Raw genomic sequence first — 27,449 nt, forward strand, 5'->3', positions numbered from 1 at the left:
GAGCGGTGCTTCCGGTTCAGACCAGCAGCAAAACTCACAGGACTGAAAAAGCTCGACTCTTTAGCTTCCAGAAGAATTCAAGGTAGAAAACGCCGCACATACAACAGCTACCCAAAGGCAGCATTTCTTTTGCTCTCCCCCACCGGTGGACCACGTTGCAAGCCAAGGTGAGTGTGGGTTCCTGGCACCCAGGAGCGGCACCCTGGTCCATCTTTTATATCACCCTGTGTGTGCTATATCGCTTCAGTCATATCTGATCCTTTGCGCTCCTGTGGACTGTAGCCCACCAAGCTCCTCTGTCCATGGGATTCTCCAGGCAAGAATACTGGAGTGGGTGACCATGCCCTCCTCCAGGGGATCTTCCTGACCGAAGGACTGAACCCTTGCATTGGCAGGTAGGTTTTTTACCACGAGCGCCACTATCACCCTGGACCTCCTGAAAGTGGGGGCTTCCCCATCTCTGAAATGTGGAGGTTGTACCCAAGGCCATAGGAAGCATCTCATCGGAGACTCCCTAAGGTCTCAGGGTCCTCTGAGGAATTCTGAGAAAGTCCCCTCACAGGACGGAGAGGCTGGCCGGCAGCCTGGACATTCTACTCTGCCTGACAACACTGCACAGACCAGCAGGTCCCAGAACCTTCTAGAAAGCTGTCAGCCCAGGATCAGGGAAGAGCAAAGCACCACACTTCTCTATTCTAATGGCCTGAAGCACCCACTCCTCAGGTCCCCCTGGTGCCCTGGATCCCTCTGTTGTTCGGGCCAGAAGGATAAGAAGCTGTAGCATTTGGCTTCTCTGATTGACTCAAACCTATAAATCAGAACTTCCTCCATCACAGAATCCAGGCTCCTGTGAGAAGGCCTCTTTTGATTCCTTCTGTGCACATCTGTGAGGGAGACCCTCACCGCCTGACCCACGGTTATCCATGGGCTGGTGAGGAGGTGTAAGAGAAGAAATGAAAGAACACCTCAGGCCGAACCCCATGATGTGCTCTGACCTTTGCAGCCACGCCATGACCCTAAGCTGTCTGTCACCCCAGGACCACTCACTGCACCCAAGCACCACACACACACCTTCACACCCCAGGGCCTTCAAGGCCCAAAGGCCAGCTGCTCTCTGAAACCTGCAGGGACCACCCCCAACTCCTAAATCTGCCCCACTTGGGACAAACTTCTTCCTATACATAAGCATAACATCTCATAGTGTGAATGTGTGTGCAGAAAATACACAGCAGTCCCTATTGCAACACAGTCTGGTCCAAAGGAACCATGAATTCCTTGCGAGCAGGTGTGTATCTAATGGGTCCCTCAGTGCCCCGAGCCAGGTAGAGAGCGGGTTCTCCATAAACGCTTGTGGTGGGAGGACATGTGATCTGTCTCACACGTGCTGCCCCGGACTGCTCCCTTGAGGCCAAGGCAGCCCCCAGGACCCACATTCCCCACTCCTCTGCCCGAGTGCGGTTTGTCCAGGGGTTAGTGGACACTTGATAAATTTTGCTGCTTCTCCCCCAGTGAAGCCTTCTGTGTCCACTTCTCTCGGCCCTCAGACTTGACAGCAACACTCACCCATCTCCTTGCCCCGATTCCCCAAACCAACAGCTGCCTGCAGAGCACCTAGGGGTGCCCTCTGACACCACCCAGCACAGGCCTCCTCCCAGGACAGAAGCCACCACAGCCCAAACCCCTCATAATCCCAGAATCACCCCCAACCCCAGTCCAGAAAGGCACGTACTCTCTAGAAAGGCCAGTTCTTCACAGACCCCTTATCTTTCCAGTTCTAGTTGAAAATAAAGAATTTCTTTTCAGTCTCTGAAGTCTCAGAAAACCCAAACGGTCCAACCATGGGATCTTTATCCCCTGGAGACTTACTGGACGCCTTAGAGGAGAGGGATGAAGACGCAGAGTCATGGGAGCGGGATCGTTCTCTCTTCACGGGGCTCCGCTTCTCTGACGTGGAGCCTGTTTCAAAACACACACACTGAAGAGGCCTAGTAATCGTGGTACCATCTGTTTCCCTAGCACTTCAGTTTATAAAGTGCATTCACATATAGCATCTCTCATCCAACCATCCCTCCATCCCTCCATCCACCCATCTATCCATCCATCCCTTCATCCACCCATCCATCCATCCCTTTATCCACCCATCTGTCCATCCATCCATCCTTTCATCCATCCATCCATCCACCCATCCATCCATCCATCTGTCCATCCATCCATTCCTCCATCCACCTATCCATCCATCCCCCCATCTGTCCACCCATCCATTCATCTATCCATCCACCCATCCATCCATCCATTCCTCCATCCACCCATCCATCCATCCATTCTTCCATCCATCCCTCCATCCACCCATCTGTCCATCCAATCTTCCATCCATCCATCCATCCTTCCATCCATCCATTCCTCCATCCATCCATCCATCCATCCATTCTTCTGCCCATACATTCCTCCATCCATTCCTCCATCCATCCACCCACCCATCCATCCATCCATTCACCCACCCACCTGCCTATCCATCCATCACTCCATCCATCCATCCACCCATCCATCCATCCATTCTTCCATCCATCCCTCCATCCAACCTTCCTTCCACCATCCATGAATCCATCCATTCCTCCATCCACCCACCCACCCATTCCTCGATCCATACCTCCGTCCACCCATCTATCCATTCCTCCATCCATCCATCCATCCATCCATCCTTCTGCCCATACATTCCTCCATCCACCCATCCATCCATTCACCCACCCACCTGCCTACCCATCCATCACTCCATCCATCCATCCACCTATCCATCTATCCCTCCATCAGCCCACCCACCCATCCATCCACATCCCCAGGCCCCCTCCTCTGAGGGAGCGCTAAGGAGACAGGTGTACGATGCAGGACAGGTCAGTGAGGCACTGGTAGGTCAGTGGGGCTCCTGCCCAGGGGTCTTGGCTACAGGATGGAGTAAGGAGGGCAGATAGGGCAGACCTGGGACCCAGGAGCCAGGCACCCACCCAGCAGCAGGAAGCAGGAGAGGGGAGACATCCTGAGAGAGGGGACCCTGACCCCAGTTCTGAACGGCCAGCTGGGTGGGGTTTCCAGGTGAAGCATGGGGCAGAGGGAACTCGAGTGGCTGAGAGAGCAACTGTGTGGCCCAGAGGTGACAGAGCAGGGCACAACCATGAGATGAGTGTGGCCAAAGCTCAAGGGGCGCAAAGGGGGAAGGTAGGTCAGGGGATGCCAAGAGTGCGGATTCCCTCCATGGGCAATTTCATGTCAGGGGCCCGCCCACACCTGTGAAAAGCATGTACGGCACCAGGAGGGTCTTTCCTCCCCATTTTACAGATGGGCCATCTGAGGCTAGAAGAGGTGACGTGACCTGTCCAAACGCACACAGCCAGAGATGGGGGCTGGGCGGGGAAGAGGCGTTCTGGTCTGCTGGCTCTCCAGTCTCACTCTCCCCTACACCAGACCCCACAAACGCCCTGCACTTTCACGGCAGCAGCTTTTCATTTTCTTCTCCCTGTCCTGCTGACAGCAGCCAGATGCCTTGCACTGCCCTGATTTATGTGTCCTATTAAAAAACATTGTGTCAAACTCTCACATCTGCAGATGAAATTGGCCTGTTTCCATAAATCCCAATAATGGACACCTCCAGTGAATTCACATAAAAGGCATAAGCGAGTGAATCTTAAACCAGCCAGTAATTCCACCAGCAATTCAAACAAGGCATGAGCTTAAGCCCTAGGAAATCTCCATTTTTCTTCCTATTTTTAAAGAATTTTAGAGCTTCAAAGAACTTGCTGGGATTCCCATTTTCTCACACCACCAAAAATGAGGGGTGGTGGTGGGTGGTTTAGTGTGGCTAAGTCATGTCTGACTTTTGCAACTCCATAGACTGTAGCCCACCAGGCTTCTCTGTCCATGGGATTTTCCAGGCAAGAATACTGGAACAAGTTGCCATTTCCTTCTCCAAAAACAGGGGGAGGGGAAGCAAAATATGAAATCACTGAAGGATTTCCCCTAAAGATGTATCTAGATGGTTCTCATTGGGAGCTGCTGACCAGCAGACAGGCCAAGGACCACCCTGAGTGGGGACAGGGGCAGGAGCGGCTTCCCCACCTTCCGTCACCAGCTCCTCATCCTCGTTGTCTGTGCTGCTCAGCTTCTCCCCATCGCTCTCCAAGGCCTCAGTCCGGGCGCCCTTCTCCAGGGGAGCCTCACTGCTCACGAAGTACGCGGCCAGGCCCAGCTCCTGCTCCAGGGCCGTCCTCACCAAGCAGGAGGAGTTTATGAGCCGCAGGTCACAGTACCGCAGGGACCTGGGAGGAGGCGGAAGAAGGGATCTATCGAGAGCCTTCTACCAGGAGGCATGGCTGCATGCCAGGGACCAGCACCCTGCCTGCCTCAGTAGACCCCCAGGACTCAGGCCAATGGAATATTGGCTCACAGCGCACCGTGAGCCCTGAGCACCGAAGTCCATTTGACTGTAAGTCTCTGGGGTCCCCTGCTGGGTATTTAGCCCTGTGCTGCCTGGAGTCAAAGGAACACTTTCTGGTCACATGAGAACTAGGCTTGAGTTCCAGCCCTACCTCTTCATGGCGACAGGACCTTAGACAAAGTGGGCAACTACTCGGGAGGCTCAGATTTTTTTCATCTGAAGGATATGAATGAATATTAATAACCACTTAAGTGTACTGTTACGAGCGATACATGCAGTAAGTAGACACCTGATAATTCCAACAACATTTAAAATGTGTCCAGGACCATGTCTCATGCAAGGGAAAGGATGGCCATCAAGTCACTGCCATATTGGAAACCAGAGTTTGTCTGGGAAAACACTCCAATGAGTCATGAAATACGTGGAGGGGTGGACATATAGGATGGGTGGGGCAGGGCTCAGGGGAACAGCAGAGCGCTTAGAGAGAGGCAGATGGGGACTGCAATCAGGCTCTGTAACTACTGCTTCTGTGACCTCAGGAAAATGGCCTTCCATTTGCTCACCTAAAAAATAGGGCAGTAATACTAACGTTGCAAGGGGCAAATGCTAGATCAAAAGTCCAGCACAGTGCCTGATACAAAAAGGAGTTCAGTAAAGCTCACTCAAGTTTAAGATAAAGGCATTGTCAGTCCGATGGAGCTGAGGACGGGAAGATTTGATCCATGACATAGCAACAACCAAGGTCGAACAGTTTGGAGCCGCTTTTAGCTGGCCCGTGAGTACACAATGCGAAGTGGCCCTTCTATAAGTGTGGTATGGCCCAGTGGAAAGAAGCCAGGAAGCTCTGAGTCCACCATCCACCATACTGGCTTAATCTCTGGAAACCTCAGTTTCCTCATCAGGTCCAAGGCCTCCACCCATAGAGCCCAGCAGCAGTCCCCACACCCACCCCCCTGAGCCCAAGAGGTTCCTGTCTGAGAACTGGGAAAAGCTGCCCAGGCCCTGACACCTTTCACTGCCATTTGCTGGAAAACCGTCACCACAAAGATACAAGCTGCTGATGCCTATGATGTGAGTGCACCACTGAGAGTCGGGCAGGGGAAGCCTCACCTGGTAAAGCCCCCAGGGTTGCCCGGGCGGCTGGCTCCTCCCAGACCCCCAGGAGCACAGCCCCCCAACTCACTCACCTTGGTAAGGACTCCCCGTGTGGGTCCATCCCACTGAAGATCAGGATGCAAGGCAGGCCCTCCAACTCCAAGTACGTCTGAGGCCGCCACTCTGCATCCTCTATGTTCTGCCACACCTGCGGATAATTAAAGAGGAAGACGACTGTGGGACGCCACCCTTCCCGACTAGCCCAGCGCTAAGGGAGCCCTGATGTCCTCCTGCTGACTGAGAGCCCTTGCAACGCCTCGTCTGAGCCTTATCAAATTCATACTGCAAATAAGCACCCCGTCGGCTTCACCACTGGATTCCCAGCCACGTAGAACACTGCCTGGCACTCATCAGCCGTTCAAGAAATATCTGCCAATTGACTGCCTTAATCTTTGCTAGAAAGTATACATCCTCAGGCCTTCCTTGGGGGCTCAGATGGTAAAGAATCTGCCTGCAATGCAGGAGATCTGGGTTTGATCTCTGGGTCAGGAAGATCCCCTGCAGTAAGGGAATGATGACCCACTCCAGTATTCTTGCCTGGAGAATTCCATGGACAGAGGAGCCTGGTGGGCTACAGTCTATGGGGTTGCAAACATTGTACACAACTGAGCAACTAACACTTCACTTCGTATCGTATATCCTCAACTGTCTAACACTTTGTACCATGCTCTCCCCATTGCGGAGCTGTGCCCTCACAATTCCTTCCCAATTGTTCAATATTCTTGCCCTAAGCCTTTCGTATCATCTGTCACCTGGAGGTCTAGTGGAGAGCGAGGTCTATGGGCCAGGCACTGTGTTCATTTGGGGGGGGCTGAGATGTGTGGGGGTGTCCCTGCCCTCCCCTGAGAGGGAGAAGCCAGAAAACAGGCAGGGAAAACAGAACCTGTGCCAGGCTGGGGGCGGAGGGCAAGGAGGGGGAAGTGAGACTTCCTGAAAGAAGGAAAGACTCTGAGTTGAATTCTGTGGACCAATAGGTATTAGCTAAACAAAAGAGGAGAAGAAATGAACCCCTGGAAAGAAAGAAAATTGTGCCAGGGCCCAGAACTTTAAAACAGCAAGACAGGGTTTTGGGGAGGGTGCAGTTTTTATAAATAATGTGGTAAAGCTGGACTGAAAGATGCAGGTAGGGATGTGGTTAAGAGAGGAGCCTGGAGGGGTGGCCGGGTGTGCAGAGGCCACGCTGGAAGAGACATAAAGTTCATCACCAGTCCACCCCTTCCCCTCTGCTCCCTGCCCCCTGGTCGTCCTGCCCGCCCTCCCAGGTGTCTAACCTGCCCCCTGGTCATCATCTCCACCCACCCGTCCTCCTAGGAGTCTGTCCCTGCCTGTCCCCACCTTGAGCTGCTTGAGGAAGTGCTTTCCTATGGTGATGCCCGAGGCGGGGTTCCCCAGGATGATCTCAAAGTGCTCCTCCAAGGCCAGACGTGCCCGCACATGGGCCAGCCGCTCATAGGCCACGGCCGCCAGTGGGGAGCAGGGCACCCGCAGCAGGACCATGAGCCCGTGGCCACAGGGGCACTGCTTCGGGGAGTTGATGAGGTTCTGCGTGATCTCCAGCGTCTCCACGGATGTGTAGTTCTTCATCTGCGAGAGGCCGCTGACGGCCATCATGGCGGCCGCATAGTGCTGCACGAGAACAAAGGTCCTGATCACCGCGCTGTGCAGGCGGGGGAACCTGCAAGGAACAGAGAGACCACGCCGTGACCCGGGGCTGTGACTCCAGGAAAGCAAGGCCTTCCAGGGCCAACCGGTAACCAGACATCTGCCGTCCAGGGCAGAGGGCATGCTTGCTGCAGGAGGAGCTGGGGAATTGAACAGAGAAGCAGAGGCAGGACAAAGGTCAGGTCGCACAGCCTCAGTGTAACATCTTGGAGGAGAACTTCCCTTGGCAAGGCTACGGGAGCTCAGCTGACAATCCACCTGGCCTGATGAAACCCATCAGCATCAGAGCTGAATGAGAGTTTCCCAAAGGGAGTGCTGGGGAACACTAATCTCACAAGACACTGGACATGCCTTGCATGCTAGCCCTCTCCTGAAGACTCACAGCACATGTGGCCAATGGAAGGCACTGAGAACTCTCATTGGGAAAAAGAATCTTTTGGTAAATGTAAGGTTTATCAAACACATATGACCATGGAACCCCTTTTGGCATCATAGCTATCAGTGTGCAGCAGCCTAGTTTGGAACACAGTTTAGGAAGTACAGATAACTCATTCCCTTTATCAACAAGTGAGAAAAACAAGCTGCCACGAGGAGAGACGACAGAGCTCAGTTCAACACCCACAGTGAGCAGCAGAGCCATTCATTTTGTTTTATATTGCATGCACGTGTGAAGTCACTTCATTTGTGTCTGACTCTTTGGGACCCCATGGACTGCAGCCCACCAGGCTCCTCTGTCCAGGCAAGAATACTGGAGCGGGTTGCCATGTCCTCCTCCAAGGGATCTTCCCGACTCAGGGATTGAACCTGCATCTCCTGCATTGGCAGGCGGGTTCTTTACTGCTGAGCCACATGGGAAGCCCCAAGTGTTTTTTATTAGACAGTCTGTAAATCTGGGCCTGCCTTTTCCACATATGCACTGTGCGGATGTCAGTCCTTAACCTCCCTAAGCCTCCATTTCTTCATCTGTAAAGTGATAATGTTGACACCCACCTCTGGGGTCTGCCGTGACAGGGTTGGAAAGGTAACACCGATTCCAGGTTCAGACCCAGTTCTGTCACTTTCTAGATGTATGGCCTGAGAAAGTCATGAGGTCTCTCTGAGTCTCAGTTTATTTGCAAATGTGAATAATAATAACAGCTGTCTTGGAGAGGGTCGGGAGGACTAAATAAGATAATGAAAGTAAGGCTCTTGGAACAAAATAAGCACATGGTAGATAAACAAAGGAAATAAAGACAAAGCCAACTGATCACCACTCTCTCCCTTTACACCTTTTGGCATCTTACTTCCTCCCATTTTCTTGCCCTCCCTTGAGTCTCAGACACACAGACCCACATTCCAGCATATTTCTGTCCATTCTCACTCTCAAATTTTCTGGAGCACCAACATGATATCACCAGCCCAATATGCAAAATGAGGAATAAACTAAGGTCGCTTCAATGGAGCGACTTGAGTCACCCAGGAAGGGAGGCCGGTGACCTGCTCCCCAGACATGCCCTGGCTGCACATTCATTCCTCACCTGGCACTTGACTACTGAGCAATTTTAGGAACTTCAAGAGAGACGTGTACCTTTTTCCCAGTGCGGTGACCATGGCCTCAAAGGAGCTGTCGTATCTCAGCAATGGGAGGCTGTGTCCTGAGAGTGTGGACTCGATGAACTCAGACAGCCCGAAGTACTTCTTGTTTTCGGGATACAAGTCCACGCCCTAAAACAGAGATGCACCTTGGTCACGCCAACGACACATTTGTGGGAACCGTGGGTCACGTGCTGGGGGCACAGGTGACCTGAACAGCATCTTGATCTAAACTGAGCTGACTCTGCAGTGCCCTGGGTGACCTTTTATAAACGTCTTTCCTCTGCAAACCCAGAGCACAGAGCACTCCATGCATAAAGGCCAGTGCCTCCCCATCACTCAAGATTTTTCCATTCAACTGACGCCAGTGCCTTGTCCAAGAAGAAAATCAACCTTGTTTTCTTTTCTTTTTTTTTAAGACACACAACTTTCTTTGTTAAAACTGCTTCTTTCCAACAATTTTAACTGGCTTTAGGAATAGGCAAATCAATTATTTTTGCATTCAGCTGCTATTACATCAGCAGAAAGAAATGCATTTATCTAACCAATTTACTCACATTGATATAAAATTTCTCACAGACTAACATCAGAGTTTATCAAACTTCAGAGAAGAGGGAAGTTGGGGAAGGATGCTAAAACTACAAAAGGGAAAGTGAAAGTCGCTCAGTCACATCCGACTCTTTGCAACCCCATGGACTATACAGTCCACGCAATTCTCCAGGCCAGAATACTGGAGTGGGCAGCCTATCCCTCCTCCAGAGGATCTTCCCAACACAGGAATCAAACAGGGGTCGCCTGCATTATAGGTGGGTTCTTTACCATGAACTATACCCTCAGGTAGCACAAGGGTTAAGCGTGAGGACCACGGAGTCAGCCGGACTAGGTCATATCCCAGTCTGGCTCCAGAACTTTCTAGATGCATGGCTTTAGGTAAGTGGCTTAACCCATCCCCTCTGCTTCATCTTCCCTATTTGTGAATCAGAAATCAATGTAGCATCTGCGTCTTATCCAAGTTCATGAGATAAAGCACTTTGAACGTTGCCTGCCAGGCTCACGGTAAGCACTACATGAAAACAACTGCCGTCACCATGAATGTATATATATGTACATATTTGGCTGTCAGGTGTTAATTGCAGCATGCAGGATCTTTCTTTGGGGCACACAGACTCCCCAGTGGTGGCGCTCAGACTTGGTAGTTGCAGCGCGTGGGCTTAGTTGCCCTAGGGCATGTAGGATCTTAGTTCCCCAACCAGGGATCAAACTCTCGTCCCCTGCATTGCAAGGCAGATTCTTAACCACTGGACCACCAGGGAAGTTCCCAACTGCTGTCTCGACCGCTGATTCTGAGTCAGTTGGCTGCAAACCAAGCATCAGCACCTTTAGAGGTTGCTCGGATGACTCCGAGATGCTTCGAAAAAGTCCAGAACTTGATGTTTACTGCTTGCTTGTATAATTAGGCAGAATCCAAACATCCAGAGTTTTCATATTAGAATGACTGCTATCTTTTATTTTGGTGAAAAAATGGCAGATGATAAGCTGAAATAAAACTCACCAGGGTTTGTGGATGTGTGTTCAGTTTGAGAAAGGAGATTTCGAACCTCACTGCTGAAGGAGGCAAGGATAGGAAAAATAGGAACACTTCTAGACAAACTTAGAGTCACCCCGTACGGAGCCCAAGTCCTCACATCCCTAGAAGCCTCGAAGTCCAACACCAGGAGAGTGAGAGCTTCAGCCACTCAGAGAGCTTCAGTCACCATAGAAACAACAAACCAAGTGCGCTACCCTACGAGCTCTTAGACGGGAAGCCAAGAAATGCACTGCAGGAGGTTTCTAAAGACCAAGAAGGGTTTAACTCTAACCCTGGGTACAATCAACGAACCAAGGAGTTGGAACCTACTGACCCCCAACTGGGCACTTCAGTCAAATCTTTACTGAACAGAACCTCTCCCAGTCCAAGGTCACTGGTGCAGCGGGCCCAGCCGCCCGGGCACTCACGTCACTGTAGGAGGCCGGCCAGTGGATCTCGTTGTAGGGGCTGACGAGGGTGTGCTGCGTTTGCAGCGCGTAGGGGAAGGAGGTCACGTGGAGCGTCACGATGTTGGGGGCCTCCTTCACCTCCTTGCAGTTGAGCAATCTGTCCACCAGCCCCACAGACGGGTCACTTTGGGAGTAGAGGTTATGAACAGCACTACTGAGGGAGGAAAAGGGGGAGAAGAAATGGTAAGTGGAACGACCAGCGTTGTCCTGTCACCTGACCAAGCTCAAACATTTGGATCAATTGATAATGAGCCCCCCAGTGCTGCCAACAACCGAAGCTTAGAACTCTGCCCTTGACTAGGAAAATGAAATTTTAAAGAAAGACCCCAGTGGGATTTCCAGGCAGTACAGTAGTTACAACTCCTCGCTTTCAAGTCCATGGGTGTGGGTTCGATCTCTGGTTAGGGAACTAAGGTCTTGCAAGCTATAGGGTGTGGCCAAAAAAGAAAAGAAAAAAAATCTGAGTGCACTTCAGGTGCCTGTCAGGGACTCCCCAATCATGACCTATTAAAAGCCTGGCTGGGGGGACAGTGTTTACAGAGGCTCACTTGCACAATACCCGGTCCACCTGCTTCTCTAGCACAGGGACGCTCACCCAGTTGTCAACGAGTCGCCTTTTCTCTCTTGGTCCAACCTGACTGTACACTCATCTCCTTAAGTTCTTTTCTCTAAAGTCCTGTGACCTTGAATTGATCCAAAGAGGACCTAAAATGGTACATTCTCTACCAAATGTTACAGCATAGGACCAGCAATAGGAAGCACTTTGGACAGAGACGGAGGAGACAGTCACCTCTTAGCCTTCCTCTGTGGGACAGGGGCCCCGAGTGTTGTCTTCTGTAAATTGAGGGGAATGGGAAAAAAAATCAGTGCCTCACCTCTTGGGTGGCAAGTTACCACTTGGAAAAACCTAGCCACCAAAGGAAAATGGACAATATAGCTTTTTATATAACTCAGAATGTTCAAATTCGCCCAGTGCTAGATTGGACACCCTTTACCTGGGTGAACTTTAAGGCTCTGACCAGCCCTGCGCTTCTGTACCCGCTGTAAATTAGAGCCTTCCTCCGAGGTCCGACCCATCATCTTTCCTCCCTCCTCATCCAGGTCAGGGGCGGTGTCTAAACACACAACCCCAGTCTCACGGAAACGCCCAGGAACCCTGCCAGACTCCAAGCTTGAGACCATCTGAAATTTATCCAGATTTACGTTCATTTGAGCCGAGTAAGTGAAATCACCCTGGGAAGGGCAGTAGCTGTGACCCACATGATCCAGAGCTATGAGGCTCTGTCTGGATGGGGTTGGGTAGAGCTCCTCCCATCCGGGTCCCTTTCTGGCACCAGTGCAGCACCCACTGTTCTGCCCCTGCCACCCTTCTCCCCCTAACCCAGCCTGCAATGTTGAGCAAGATGCCCACCTTCTCCACTTTCCATAATGACCCCTTTTAGAGGCCTTTTAGGGCTTCCCTCATAGCTCAGCTGGTAAAGAATCTGCCTGCAATGCAGGAGACCCAGGTTCGATCCCTGGGTCGGGAAGATCCCCTGGAGAAAGAAATGGCATCCCACTCCAGTATTCTTGCCTAGAGAATCCCATAGACAAGAGAAGCCTGGCAGGCTACAGTTAATGGGGTCACAAACGTCGGACACAACTTAGCGACTAAACCAACACCAGGGGCCACCTGAGATGACCCCTCAGCTAACTTCTGGCCCTACAGTCTAAAACAGTCCCACAGCACCTGCCTACAAATGCCAAGCCCCCAAAATCATTCATCTTTTAAACAGTTATACCCACTGTTGCAAATATTATCCATACCTTGGGTGCATGCACGCTCAATCGCTAAGTCATGTCTGACTCTTTCTGATCCCATGGACTGTAGCCTGCCAGGTTCCTCTGTCCATGGGATTTCCCAGGCAAAAATACTGGAGTGGATTGCCATTTCCTTCTCCAAGGGATCTTCCCGACCCAGGGATCAAACTCGCATTTCCTGCAGCGCCAGGCGGATTCTTTACCACTGTGCCACCCATATGATCTACAGGGAAACCCATACGATCCACACATCTTCATTCAAATAAAGGAAATGCCAGCCCTACCCTGTGCCACAGCCAGTCTAACCTCACGAGATCCCAGTGGGCGTGGTCGTGGATGAGGACGAAGAGGGTGTGCGGATTCTGAAAGGAGTTTTGCAGGAAGGACTTGAACTTCGTCTGTGCTTCGGCATCGAGCTTCAGAACATACTGCTCCACCCTCTGCCTGGTCACGTGCTCCTTCTCCAAGCCCAGCTCCAGCAAAACCCCTGCAACACAGTGAAAATACATCAGTAGCTCCAAACGTGGCTGTGAGGTGTTTGAGTCATCAACAGACTCTTGAGCAGGATCTCCCATGTGGCAGGCTTCAAGCTGGGCCCGGAGGCTACAGGGATGGAGGAGTTGAGTCAGGAGGCCAGATACCAGAATATAGTTCACTGACTTGAGTGGAACAGTGGGAATATTCTAGTGACACCTTGCCTTTAACAGTTTATAAAATCATGGACAAGTGGCTTCCTCTGGGCAGCAGCTTCATGAGCTATGAACTGGGGGCGTTAATACTGCCCCCTCTGCTTCGGAAGCAAAGATGATGTTAGAATCCAAATCTGAATGTAGGTACATCAGAGCTTCCGCACCCAGACAGACATCAGACACGCCCTGAAAGGCCATGCCGTGTGAAGTTGCTTCACTAATGTCTGACTCTTTGTGACCCCACAGACTGTAGCCTGCCAGGCTCCTCTGTCCATGGGATTCTCCAGGCAAGAATACTGGAGTGGGTTGCCATGCCCTTCTCCAGGGGATCTTCCCGACCCAGGGATCAAACCCATGTCTCCTGTGGCTCCTACATTGCAAGCAGCGTCTTTACCGCTGAGCCACCAGGGAAACCCCAAAAGGGCCCATACCTGAATGCCAGACATGGAAGAGGGTCTGCTGATAAGTCACTTCTGAGGGTGGAATACAAATCAGAAAGTCCACCTTCTCAAAGGATCCCAAGTCCAGATTCTGGGTGCTGGAATCGGCGATTGAACACACGTGGGAGAGGAGCTTCTGGGCCACAGCCAGCTGGAAGGGCCGGATGCGGTGGGGCTCCAGATGGTAACCTGGAACCGGAGCCCCCGTCAGGATGAGGTGCACCGGGAGCAGACTGCTACAGCCCTGGACTCTGCAGGGGACTCAAGCAAGGGCCCCATCCGGCTCACACAGGGATGAGGGGACGGGAAAAGACCAGCATTCACTGAGTGCCGGCTCTGGGCTATGCACCATGCTGGTCATGTCACACCCTATTCCTGATTTAAAAATTAAAAGATGAACAGCACTCGGGGATCTCAGGGGCTGAGACCTACTCCACCTGGAGGGGACAAGGACAGGATCCCAGGGAAGCTGATGCTGAGACTGGACTTCTGAAGAGGCTGCAGGTTCTCAGGAAGAGGAGGAGACCAGCAGAGCCCCTCAGGAACACAGCATGAATAAAACATTCCAACAGTGCATTGATAAACTAGAAATCAACTTCAGAGAAAGGAAAGTGTACAGATGTACATCTCAGGGTAAAATGAGACTGTTCTCATTAAAGACTAAAATGAAAGTTAGGTCTACTTTGATGCTAGGAAAACACCTTGCCCACTGGGTGTGCCTCGAACTGTGCTTTCTTGCAAACCGTGGTGGCCCCGGGACGCTGCCCCACCAGTCCGGAGCTTGACCACCGCTCCCCAGCATGACTCACTTGTGCACACAGGTGCCCCGCTGACATCCAGGGATGCTGACTTGGTGACAGAGGAGGCAGTAAGTGAAGAAGAAACAAGGCCTTGATTTTCCTGATGGAATTTGTCCAGCAAAATGTCAATGTCGCCTTCTGCCCCCAAACAGAGAGAACATCAGAAAGGGGTTTTCCATCTCAGGGAAACTCAGCATCAAGGGAACAACCTCTATGTGTTAGGCGCTGTCCTGAGCCTGGGGCACCAGAGCTAGGGTGGCCCATCCTGTGAAAGAGCCCACGGCCTAGGAAGGCAGATGTCCTCAGGAAAATGACATTATGACCCAGTGGGTTTTAGGGCAGGAGGCCAGAGGTCAGGAGGTAGGGGTCTGAGCCCATCCTGGAGAAGGAGGGGCCAGCAAAGTTTCTGGGAGGAAATGGGGTGACTCTTGAAGGGCGAGTAGCCAGGAAAAGAAGGTAGATGGGCACTCAAAGCTTGGAACACACAGAATGAAGCACAGAGAATACACTTCTCCAACAAGAGGCTTTAAGCAACTGAGAGGGGGAGGCAGGAGGGTGATGGACAGAGCCCTGGAGGTGGAGAGGACCATGCACGAGGTGCTCGTGTGCCCCCAAAGGACAGACACCACACAGCCAGAGCAGGAATCAGCCAGCCAGAGACCCCGCACCACGGAAGAGCCACCGCACCTGCAAATCCAGGCCAGCCTCGGCAGCTCACGGGGATGGGCTCTGAGACGGCCTCTCCCTTGTGTCTGTGTATTTCTGCCTCATCAGTGTATGGTGACTTGCACCTGTCTGACTACAAGCGTACCTGGACACAGGGTGCTAAAAAAGGCCCCTAGCGAGTCCACTTTCCCGGTAACCAGCTCATAATTGACTTCTTTCTGGTACTCGGCTGGGGTGAGAAGGCTCTCAGAAAGAATCCGGGCTTGGTATTTTCCTGGAAAACAAACGACAGCTTTGATGGGGCCCTCCACTTAGAATTAGTGCAGGAGCTCTTCGATGGCAGAGTCTGTGTCTGGACCCCTTTCTCCCTCCATCCTCCAAGCCCAGCACCACACCTGGCTAAGAGCAGGGCTTCCTGCTGCTGGTGAAATGAATGAATGGTACACATGCCCCAGAGACCAGTTTGGAACCTGACTCTCTCCCCCACTTAACCAGCTGTGTAACCCGGGCCGACCCAGCTTCCTCATCTGGAATTCATGGCTGGCAGCTCTATCTACTTCGCAGGACTATCATGAGGACGAAACAGGGCAAAGTTTATGAAATGTGCAGCCCAATGCCTGACGCACCAGAGGCTCCAGTACTGAAGGTACTATTCAAATCAATGTAAAGAATTTATTTAAAAAAACACAGAAGGCATTCAGGATGAAGGAATGATAAGAGATAACGAGGACCCGGCAGAGGAACAATGTGAAATCAGCCCCTCATCTGTGATCCTTTACACTTCCCCCTTCCTCCGGGGACATTTCGCACCCCCCACCCAGTGTCTGCCTCTCCACCAGCACATGGGCTCCAGGAAAGCAGGACATCTCTCCTGTATCCCCAGCCCCCAGGACAGTGGCTGCACATAGTAGGGCTTCAATAAGTGTTTTTATAGTTAATTAGCTGACAGCCTCATTAACCCACACAACCCAGTAAGGTCATTATTTTTTCTCTCCATTATGTAGTTGAAGATGCTGAGGACTGGAGTCACTGATCACAGGTGTGAAGGGGTTTCTGCACATCTATACAGACCCCAAACTTGCCCCCAGTCTCTCAGAGGAACCAGAACTGCAGCACCTTTCATTTCAGGAGGAATGGAATTTTCCAGAATCGTGCTATTCAGGGCACACCAGGGGCTTTGAGAGTTAACTGCAGTTACTAACCAGCGCTGATGCAAACCCCAGGCCCCCGAGGGGCCAACAGCCAGGTGGTGGGGGGTTTTCTGGGGGTCACCAGAAGCATCCCAGCAGAGGGCCCAGCCTCACCGGTGACGGCGATGCAGGAGTCAATGGCGGCGCTCCGGCAGGCGCAGATGATCACCACGTAGTTGGTTTTGGCCAGCTTGCCCTCGATCAGCAGCCGGAACATCTCGGAGAGGCCCTCGGCCAGAGAGTAGGTGCACTCGATGATGTGCACGCTGTCGTTGCAGGAGCTGGCAGCCAAGCCGGCCAGCCAGGGCAGCTGCGCGGAGGTCACGGGTGCCACGGCGCCCTGCACGGGTGGGAAGGGCTGGGGCGGCGCCTGCTGGTACTGCCGGATCTCCGTCAGATGCGACTCGCGCCACGAGCGCAGGAAGATCTGCTCCAGGTCCTCCATCAGGGGCACCTGGTCCGCCGCTGGCAACGACAAGGCGGGTGGGAGGGGCTTCAGCATCTGCCCCGCCCACACCGCGGGGCAGTGCTGGGGAGACGCGTGGTACCCCAGTGTCCACCTGATACAATCTGAATAATCCACATCCAAAACAGAGGAAGGCTGCAAACGCAGCCCTCATCTCATCTGCCTAAAAGAACCACTACTTTTGAGTGCTTCTCAGCCTTTTTCCCCCGACGTGCTGGAATTTTTTGTTGTTGTGCAGTCGCTCAGTCGTTTCTGACTCTTTGTGACCCCATGGCCTGCAGTACACCGGGCTTCCCTGTCCTTCACTATCTCCAGGAGCCTGCTCAAACTCATGTCCAATGAGGCAGTGATGCCATCCAACCATCTCATCCTCTGTCGACCCCTTTTCCTCCTGCCCTCATCTTTGCCAGCATCAGAGTCTTAAATCACTATGAACTGAACTGAAAGTCATTCAGTCCTGTCTGACTCTCTGCGACCCCATGGACTGTAGAGCCCACCAGGCTCCTCTGTCCGTGGAACTCTCCAGGCAAGAATACTGGAGTGGGTTGCCATGCCCTTCTCCAGGGGATCTTCCCCACCCAGGGATCGAACCTGGGTCTCCCACTTTATGGGCACATTCTTTACCATCTGGGCTACCAGGGAAGCCCTTTTAATCACTACAATGGGTTTAAATCACTGTTAATGATTGTGGGGAAATCACTTCAGGATGTATCCGCCTCCTTACCATCATGCCAGCATCAAACCACAATCATGATGTTTACAGCTTTCACACACAGCACTGTTACCAGGCGCTTGATGTCCCGTGACTTGGAGGCGCCATCACAGACTTAGCAACACTGATCTATCATTGACCCTTGCATTGCTTCTGAGTAAGCACCTTCAAAAATACGTCTGCAGGACACAGCATTATGTAAAAGACATAACTTCCTGAGCCTAAATGGACCTACAGAGCTGACTGGCAACACATTATCAGACTGTCTGCAGAGGGTCTAAATATGACAACTTACCATCACATTAACAAACCACAACAACACGTCTTCTACTGCACCCCTAGTTCTATTGGATACCACCATTTGGGTTCTTATCATCAACTGAATTGAGAAAAACTCCATTTGTTTGATTTTTTAACTTTGTACTTCTTTGACAACTAGCGAGACTGAGTACTTTCAACATTTTTCCCTATAATTATTTTCTGGTTTACATGTCAGAATTTTACATTTGGGTGAGCCAGTGGAAAGAGAGCCACAGTTTGATTTAGAAAACGTGTCCCCATCCAGCTACACCCAGCACCAGCTGTGGAGCCTTGAGCTATCTTAGGATACAGCTTTCTGATCTGAAAAAATAGGGATCACACCACTTCCTCATGGGGCTGCGCCAAAACTGGATTAGATAAGCTGTTGTATCTCCTGTCTTTTTAAAGTCTTTCCCTGGAGCCCACAGCCCCTTCCAGAAGCACCACCACCCATTAAAGCAATCGCAAGAGCTGCCCACACTCACCATGCTTGTCTCCTCGCCTCCATCCCCTCTGACCCATTCCAGTGTGGGTTTTGTCCCCACTCTCCTCATATCTCTACCCACCCGGGTTGACAGTGGTTTCCACATGCCCCAACCCAACAGTCAGTCATCAGCCAGCCCTCAATTCTCGGCCATTAATGAAATGAAGTCAGATCATATCTAAAACTGAAAGTCACTCAGTCGTGTCTGACTCTTTGTGACCCCATGGACTACAGCCCACCAGGCTACATGGAATTTCCCAGGGAAAAATACTGGAGTTGGTTACCATTCCCTTCTCCAGGGGACCTACCCGAACCAAGTATTGAACCTGGGTCTCCTCCACTGCAGGCAGATTCTTTACCCATCTGAGCCACCAGGGAAGCCCAGATCCTATCTGTCCCCTGCCTGAAAGCATTCCAGTGGTGCTTTGGACTGAATTGTGTCCCCCTCCATTCATACATTGAAGTGTTAACCCCCAAAGTGACTATATTTAGCGAGAGGGCCTTTAAAGAAGTAGCTAAGGTTAAGTGGATTCATAAGGGTGGGGTCCTAGGCCAGTAGGATGGGTGTCCCTATAAGAAAAGGAAGCAACTTTGGAGTTCACCCTCTGTCCCCACACACATGCATGAAGGAAAGGCCATGGGAGGACACAGCCGTCCGCAAGCCAGGAAGAGAGGGCCTCCCCAGAACCCCACCATGGGGCCACTCTGACCTTGGACTTCCAGCCTCCAGAACTATGAGAAGATAAAACCTCTGTGGCTTAAGCACAGTCTGTGGTATTTTGCTACGGCAGCCTGAGCAAATAAACACAAGTTGTTCTCACCGTGTCTGACATACAGACTTTTGACCTTAGCCTGAGGCCCTGTCGGCTCTCTGACAACACCCTCACTCTCAGGTTCTCACTAGGAGGCCTCCCTGGCTCCTGCTGACCTGGGGTGCCACGCTCCCACCCGCCCCTCGGCCCTTGCCCACCCCCCCGACTCTGCTTCCCTGAGATCTTTACAAGCCTGGCTCCCCCTCATCACTCAGGTCTCGACTCAGAGACACCTTTCCCAACGACCTGAATCAGCCCACAACCACCCCACCCCACTCCCATTGCTTCTTTTCCTCTTGTTTACTGTATCTCTCTCCTACAGAATCCTTGAAGGCAGAGCCTTTGTGGTATTCCTGCTGTATCTCTGCACCTAGAATGGCAGGGAAATCACTTTTGAAAAAAAAAAAAAATATATATATATATATGGTTGCATCGGGTCTTCGTTCTGACACGTGGGGTCTTAGTTCCCCAACCCACGTCCTCTGCGTTCCAAGGCAGATTCGTAACCACTGGATCACCAGGCAAGTCCCAGGAAGTCGTATTTGAATTCTCACTGCCATCCCAGCCCCTCAGGTGATGACCACTGCAGTGACCTGACGACAGAGGCCGTCTTCAGAAGGGCTCTGAGTGAGGGTCCGTGATCAGGCCATGTGCACGTCCCTCCTTCAGTGATTATTCCACCAGTGGTCCCCGCAAAATGGGAGGGGACTCACCCAGCTGGACGAGATAGTAGACGGTCAGCAGGAGCTGCATCTCCTCCGAGATGGGCTGAATGGTGGAGGCCCCGTACTGCTCGTAGGCTCTGGAGATGGACTGCGAGTTCTGGTAGCACGTGTATAGCAGGGGGCTCACGACCACGTCGTTCAGGTTGCCGCAGAGGTAGGGGAAGTTCCCGTGGCCTGGGGGTGGGGGCACAGCATGGCTTGGCAACTGGCCTCAGGCACAGTGCGTGATCCCCACAGGTGCACACGTGCGTGCTCAGTCGTATCCAACTCTTTGTGACCCCGTGGACCATAGCTCACCAGGCTCCTCTGTCCATGGGATTCTCCAGGCAAGAATACTGGAAGGGGTTGCCCTGCCCTCCTCCAGGGGATCTTCCCCACCCAGGGATCGAACCTGCATCTCCTGTGCCTCCTGCATTGCAGGCAGATTCTTTACCACTGAGCCAGCAGGGAAGCCTGGGGGTCTCGGCATGAAAGGGAGTGAAAACATGCAGGCCAGCTGCACTTGAGGCAACTCAAGCTCCTTTGTGGGGAAATCTTGAACTCTCAGCTTGTGATGGTTTGTGCACCTGCTCTCATAACTGACAGGGGCTGTAGCTTATTCATTTGCTTATTTATGAATTTATGCTTATTATTATATGCTTATTATTTGCTTATAAATGAGTTTGCTTATTCATTTGAAAGTCTCCATCTTTTTGGCACCAGCGATCAGTTTCATGGAAGGCAGTTTTTCCACAGACCCAGGGTAGGGGTGGGATTATGGTCTGGGGATGATTCAAGAACATTACATTTACTGTGCACTTTATTTTTATTATTATTATATCAGCTCCACCTCCGATCATTGGGCATTAGATCCCGGACATTGAAGACCCCAGATTTAGTCCAATTTCTTATGTTACAGCTGAGTATACTAAGGCCCAGAGAGAATTACTAAAGCTGCTCGGCCATCACCCATGCCTCCCAGCCTCCCAGCCCCCCAGGACTCCTCGATGAGCTGAGTTAGGAAAATAAACCACTGTACAGATCAGAGACTCCAAACATTGACAGAACTTGACAAATGCTTCAGCAAATGGTACAAGATTAATTCTGACGGCAGCCCTCAGAGGCAGGACAGCCCAGGCCAGATCTATTTATTAACTAGGTTACCCTCAGCAAGAAGCTTCACTTCCTCAAGCCTCAGTCTCTGCATGTGTAAAATGAGGTGAAGATATCAAACCCTTGTGTGGTTGCTGAGATGATTAAATGTGGTAAGTGCCTGCAGGGTACCGTGTACTCAGACGGCCTCCGTTTATTCACCAGACACGCACTGAGTAGACACCTGCTGTGTGCAGGCACCACGCTCAGCTCCGGGGAAATCTAGACTGGGACACAGTTCACAGCCTCAAGAAAATTGCTTACCAAACCTGAGGGTGCGCTGGGGTCCCCTGAAAGGCTTCCTAAAACACAGACTGCCAGACCCCACCACAGAGCCTCTGATTCCAACTGGGGCCTGGTTCTGATTCTGGGATGGGTGGGCCTGGGAATTCACATCTTTATTGAGCTCCTGGGTGATGCTGTTTTTGCTGGTCCAGGAACCACAATTTGGGGAGCACTGCTCACAAACCTTCTGGTTTATCAGAGGCAACAGAAAGAATTACTCTTAGGGGAAGGATGTGACATTTGTCATAAAAAAGGCACAAAGATGCTACAGCGGGGCCCAGATAAAAGGGTTAGAACAAACGAACAAGCAAATGGTCATCACGGAACAGGGCCGTCTCAAGGAAAACAGTGATGGGCTCTGAAACTTCTGGCATCTGATCAGGGGCCACCCCAGTGATCGGTCTGCTTGGTTGTCTCATTGCCCTGGAAACGGCTTTAGAAGTTTTCCCAGGAGGACAACTTGGAGTGGAGTCAGACTGGGATGATGTGTCATATTGTCTGTTTCTCATGTATTCCCTGGGCTCCCCAACCTTCCGCCCCCGGTCCATTGCTGTACTTGCCTTTAAAGATCACTGGCTTGGCCTTGCATATCTTCAACAAGTTATCGGGAACGGACACTGGTTCTCCGGAGGCCACAACAGGAAAGGTGACTGAAGCTGGTCCCACCAAGCCGACCTGGGGCATGCAGGTCACACCTGCGCTTTCTAGGGACACGCCGAGAGCGTGAAGAGGATACGTCAGACAGGGCATCCACCTCTGGCAGACCTGACATCAGGCCAGTCAACGCACCTGCTACAACTCGACCTTCTCTGCACCTCCAGGAGCACCCAAGTCTGGGAACCACAGGTTCCTGAGTCAAAAGATCTTAAAGGTCACTGGGTCCCCCTTCCCCACCGAACAACCCAGTTTTCTCTTCTTCAATGTCCCTGCCAAGTGACAAGCAAGCCTTTTAGAAAAAAATTCCTCTAAGATCAGGGAACTCAATACTGCCCAGGAATCCTGGGCTTTGTGAAGCAAGTCTAATACATGAGAAAGAGACCCTTTCGTTATACTGGTGTGCCTCCCTAGAACTTTCTCACCCATACATATGAAAGCATGTGTGTACACACACACATATGCACACACGAACATGCATGTGCTCATACACACACATTCACACACACACACACACCCCACCAGTTCCCAAGCCTTGCATCTGGGGCTGGCTCCATCACTTACCATACTTGGCTCTGGTCCCCGCTCCCTGGGGGTAGCCACCATCCGAAGCTGATGGAGATTCTGGAGACCAGCCTTTGTGGCGTTTTTTTGGGGGGCCGGAGTTTGATAAGATACCTAGACAACGTTCAGAGTGTGAATTAGGCTATCACCAAAGACATGCTTCATCAAAATGTTCCCCTGAGCTGGAGAACACTTGTTATTTTTTTTAAAGCACAGCTTTACAATGCATTTTAGCATCTAGTGCATTTTAGCTTCCCTGGTGGCTCACATGGGAAAGAATCTGCTTGTGATGCAAAAGAGCCCGTTTGATTCGGGTTTGGAAGATCCCCTGGAGGAGGACACAGCAACCCACTCCAGTATTCTTGCCCGGAGAATCCCATGGACAGAGGAGCCTGGTGGGCTACAGTCCATGGGGTTGCAAAGACTCGGACGTGACTGAGCAACTAACCAACAGTTTAGAGGAAGTATCTAGGCTTAAAGAAATATCCTGTTGACCTCTATAAACGTTTCATTCCAAAGCTGTGTCAGTGTCTAAGCTTTAGCTCTCTGAGCCTTACCTCCTTCATCATTACAATGGGATCATAAAACCTACTCTGAAAGGTGACTTCATCAAGACTAAAGAGAATATACGTAAGGCACAAAATTTGGGGCCAATAAATGGTAGCCACCAAGTCCAGATCCTCCCTTCTCCAGGGGATCTTCCCAATCCAGGGATTGAACCCAGGTCTCTCACACTGCAGGTGGGTTCTTCACCAACTGAGCCACCAGGGAAGCCCAAGAATACTGGAGTGGGTAGCCTATCCCTTCTCCAGTGGATCTTCCCGACCCAGCAATCGAACCCAGGTCTCCCACACTGCAGGCAGATTCTTTATGTCTGAACTACAGGGAAGTCCATCATCGTCTCCACATTCAAGCAAATTAATACTTGTTTCTGTAGACAAGCCCCAGCGGCAGTCAACCCTCCACCACAGTTTCACCACTCGGGGGCAGTACCGATCCACCTGTGCACCTCTCCCCATCCCAGCCCTGAAAGCTAATTTCAGGCTAAAAAAATCCAGGGGAACAGAAGCTGGTACCCACTGCCACTAATGAGTCATCCTGCCCACGCCAGAACAGCGTGAGCGTGATGCTCTGTTCTTGGATTCTTCAAAATACCAAGAACTGGTTACCACATTTTTGGGGACCAATCTGACACAAAATTTCCCTTACCTTTAGCGCTTTATGTTCAACCATGATGCATTATACAAAGTCTAAACTTTAAAACACTCTATTCCTGGATGCAACCCTCTCCCAAGGAAATCAGGACCCCAGTATGTCCACACACCTCCCGATGACCAACCCCACCCCCCATCCCCGCCCCAAGCTCCTGGTGATTCTAAACCATAACCAGGGTTGAGAACCACTGGTTTAGAGCAGTGTTTCTCCAAATCTAGCCAGAGACAAAGCTGGACAAAACCAGGAGGAGCTTGTTCCAAGCGTCTGCTCCTGGGCACACCTCAACCTACAGAAGAAGATCTCCAGAAATGATAGGAAACACTTAGCCACAAGCACCCCTGCTTGCGCTTAGACGTGCTGCAGTTTGAGAATTATTGCTTCTGAGTCTCTTAAAAATAACCCAAAGTTATTTTCACCTCTTCTTTAGACCGACTGAAAATGAATGAAACGAAGTGAGTAAAACATTTAAAGACATGAAGTTCTTTGCTTGCAAAGAGCTTTCCCACAGGTGGGCTCCTCTGACCCCTGCAACCTCTGCGGCAGCTTCTGTCACCTTGATGTCATTTAGAACCATATCTTCGTTTCCCCACACATCTGTCCTCAAGAGCGGGGAAGAGCTCCCACACAGAAGGAGATGCCGGCTCCTCTAAAAGCCATGTTAAACTACCAGAGGAGGAAGGGCTATGGGATGGGGCCTCAGTATAAAGGCAGAAGGTCTGCAGGTGTTTTCTTCCTTTGGGGTGCTAACTGCCTCTACACGGACCCTAAGCTCCTCATGCGTGCGTGCTAAGTCACTTCTGTTGTGTCTGACGTTACAGCCCTGTAGCCCGCCAGGCTCCTCTGTCCATGGGGATTCTCCAGGTAAGAATACTGGAGTGGGTTGCCATGCCCTCCTCCAGAGGATCTTCCCCAAAGCTTTCCCAAAACGATGTCACCAGGAGCTGCCCCTGTGGACCAACCATTTCTGGCCATGTGTCCTGGTGCTGGGAAGGGGGACCCTATTTGGCATTTGGAGAGAGACAAGCCTTCAACTGTAGCCCACTCCCTGCAGGCACTGCAACACCCAGACCCCAAGCTGGGACTACGCAGAAAGGGACTCTGCACATTTCCTACCTCCCCCGCCCCGCCCCGCCCCCACCCCATCCCATCCTGTGCAGGGCAGCATTTCCGCTGAGAACCACTGAGCCCCCAGATCCTTGTCACACACTCCGTGTAGCTTCAGAAGCGGTTTCTTGAAACAGACGCCACCCTGCCCAGAGCAGGCCTCAGGCACGGGACTCCGAGGCTCCAGCTGTGCCCTTAATGGTGCAAGCCCCCTGTCTCTACCAGCACCCATTGCATCCTCCAGGCCAGGCTCCACGCAGTAACTGGACTCCCAGGACACGTGACAATGACTGTTCCTGGGAACGTCACCAGCCCAGAGGGCGACAGACCACCACTCATAACGGGCTCCCACTTCGTCCTGGCGCACACCCATCACCCAGATTGGGGGCAGAAGCCACGTGCCTACCTACCCGCAGCACTGGAGGCTGGACACACTCCCAGAGACTCCCCCAGCACTGGAGGCTGGACACACTCCCAGAGACGCAGGAGGTGTCTGCTGATCCAGCCTGACTCATTCCAACTCCAGGAGGCTCAGGGGCCCCGGCGCGGTGGCTCCCGTGTCCCCCACCCGCCACCGCCGTGGCCCAGAGCAGAGCAAGCACCCCCCACCTCCTCAGAACAGGACGGTCAAGGTTACCTAAGGCCGAGGGGCGTGGCACTGCAGACAGGCGATTCTTCACCAGCGGCTGGTGCTTCGGGGAATCTTTGCCGTTGAAAACAGCTGGACCCAGGGCAGCAGTTAGGGCGGAGTGATCGGGGGCTGGTCCTGAGAGCAGAGACAAAGAGGGGAGACCATGGGACGCTCTGGGAGCCCAGCAAGCAGGAAATGGCTCTCCCTCCGTTGAACAAATTAGCTTTCCACTGATGTGGCCCGTCAGAGGTCAGGACTCTTGACAGTGATTCTGTCCACCCCCAGCCTCCCGAGAAAGCAGACACACATGGACATGCACACACGTGCACACACAGGACACACGCTCCCACACATGCTCCACTGAGCACTCCTGGTGAGAGAAGGGCCCGTGGGGGTCCCAGGATTCCAGGAGCACCCCTGCACCTGCTCCACCTCCTCCCACCCTCTCGCTCACCCTCCCGGGTTCAGGGTCACGTCAAATATGCTCAGGAAAGCAGTCGGATTTGCCGTCGCCCAGGGTCAGACTACATATAGGATCTGGGGCTCCCCGGGCCTCCGGAGGATTCTGGGGGCAATTGTGGGCTCTGCTCTAAGTCACCGACATGGGCCAGAATGGTGTGGGGGGTACTTCAGAGTCAGGAGGAGCACCGAACATCCCCTATGTCGAGGTGGCGGCTCTGAAGCCAGACGCCCCCTGTCTGAGCCCCACGCTGCCTCGAACTCATGGTACAACCTTCCTGAACGTTACACCCCCTCCCTGTGCGTCCACCTTCTCATCTAGAGGGTGGGGGTAATATTAGAGCCACTGTGAGGACGACGGAGTTAACAGAAGGTTGCAAGCAGTAAGTATTTGCTATCACTGTCATCATGTTTAATTTTTATAATCACCCTGCAAATTAGACAGAAAAGATTCTCTCCAAGTGTACAGAGGAAACGGAGAGTCGCAGAGTTAAAATGAGCTGCCCCAAATCTCTCAGCGAGGAGGCGGCAGCGCTGGAAGGGGGACAGGGGGCCTCTGGGGGGAGTGCATTCCCCGCTCAGCCTTTTCGCTGTGGTTGCTGAACCACATGCAGCAGGGGCCCGGGGCCCCTCAGCAGAACCCCCTGGGCAGGAGGACCCCCAACCACCAACCCCCCCGCCAGAGCCCTTGCGAAGGAGGTTGCTGTCTACTTGCCATCAGCTGTCATGCTTATTAGGTGTGTTTTGCATGGTCGAGGCCAAGTTCACGAAGCTGAAATACCTGCTATCAAACCCTACTGCCCGTGATAGCCTAGGCAAGCATCTTCGCACCTCCGTTTTTCAGCTGGGGAAACTAAAACCGACTCCCAACACCTCCAGCGCTGTGCCACCACCTCACCTGCCTGCGGGGCTCCCAGCGGGGCGCTCGGGGTTGTCCCGGGACCAGGCTCGCCGGGGAAGGGGGCCGGGGGCCCAGAGCTGTCCAGCGGCGGGAACAGAGAGCTGGAGCACGCACCCACGGACACCTGCCGGCTTCTGAACTCTGCAGGGGAAGAGGCACTCGTGACAGGCAGCTCCTGCTCCTCCCCAACAGCGACCCATGACTTCCGAGGCCAGAACTCGGCCTGCGGGAGAGCCAGGCGCCGAGATAACCGCAAGGGTGCCAACACCTTCCCCACTGATGCTTTGGTGCAGCTGGGGCGGGGGAGGCTGGGGTGGGGGGGCATTCCCCAGGCTCGGTCTCTGGGGAAGCCACTTGAGGGACAGTCCTCTTGCCAGCAGCAGGAGCAGTGGTGACCATTTGGGAAGAAGGGAAAAACACATGATGCAAACAAGAGCTCCAAGTCCAGGGACGAACAGCATTACAGGAAAAACACATGATGCAAATGAAAGCTTCAAGTCCAAGGGACGAACAGCATTACTCAAAGGTGAAGGAACAGCTGGCTTCCCTGGTGGCCCAGACGGAAAGAA

At 52.4% G+C, this 27,449-nt stretch overlaps 1 protein-coding gene across 2 annotated transcripts in view; it reads right to left on the reverse strand.

Moving 5' to 3' along the window:
* The window catches only part of GREB1 (growth regulating estrogen receptor binding 1), a 124,685-nt gene that overhangs the window by 24,213 nt on the left and 73,023 nt on the right, over nucleotides 1-27,449 (reverse strand). For both annotated transcript variants that reach the window (XM_043469335.1, XM_043469336.1), the window contains exons 6-21: nucleotides 26,878-27,021; nucleotides 25,527-25,655; nucleotides 22,571-22,684; nucleotides 21,913-22,056; nucleotides 19,925-20,110; nucleotides 16,552-16,902; nucleotides 15,393-15,521; nucleotides 14,591-14,719; nucleotides 13,773-13,970; nucleotides 12,959-13,139; nucleotides 10,811-11,006; nucleotides 8,811-8,947; nucleotides 6,917-7,256; nucleotides 5,614-5,729; nucleotides 4,108-4,307; nucleotides 1,867-1,956 (exon numbers count right to left, since the gene is read on the reverse strand). In XM_043469335.1, the coding sequence (XP_043325270.1) occupies nucleotides 1,867-1,956; nucleotides 4,108-4,307; nucleotides 5,614-5,729; nucleotides 6,917-7,256; nucleotides 8,811-8,947; nucleotides 10,811-11,006; nucleotides 12,959-13,139; nucleotides 13,773-13,970; nucleotides 14,591-14,719; nucleotides 15,393-15,521; nucleotides 16,552-16,902; nucleotides 19,925-20,110; nucleotides 21,913-22,056; nucleotides 22,571-22,684; nucleotides 25,527-25,655; nucleotides 26,878-27,021 (2,784 nt within the window). The remainder of the gene's footprint in view (nucleotides 1-1,866; nucleotides 1,957-4,107; nucleotides 4,308-5,613; nucleotides 5,730-6,916; nucleotides 7,257-8,810; nucleotides 8,948-10,810; nucleotides 11,007-12,958; nucleotides 13,140-13,772; nucleotides 13,971-14,590; nucleotides 14,720-15,392; nucleotides 15,522-16,551; nucleotides 16,903-19,924; nucleotides 20,111-21,912; nucleotides 22,057-22,570; nucleotides 22,685-25,526; nucleotides 25,656-26,877; nucleotides 27,022-27,449) is intronic.

The sequence above is a fragment of the Cervus canadensis genome, chromosome 5 (assembly GCF_019320065.1).
Source record: "Cervus canadensis isolate Bull #8, Minnesota chromosome 5, ASM1932006v1, whole genome shotgun sequence".
Lineage (NCBI taxonomy): Eukaryota > Metazoa > Chordata > Mammalia > Artiodactyla > Cervidae > Cervus > Cervus canadensis.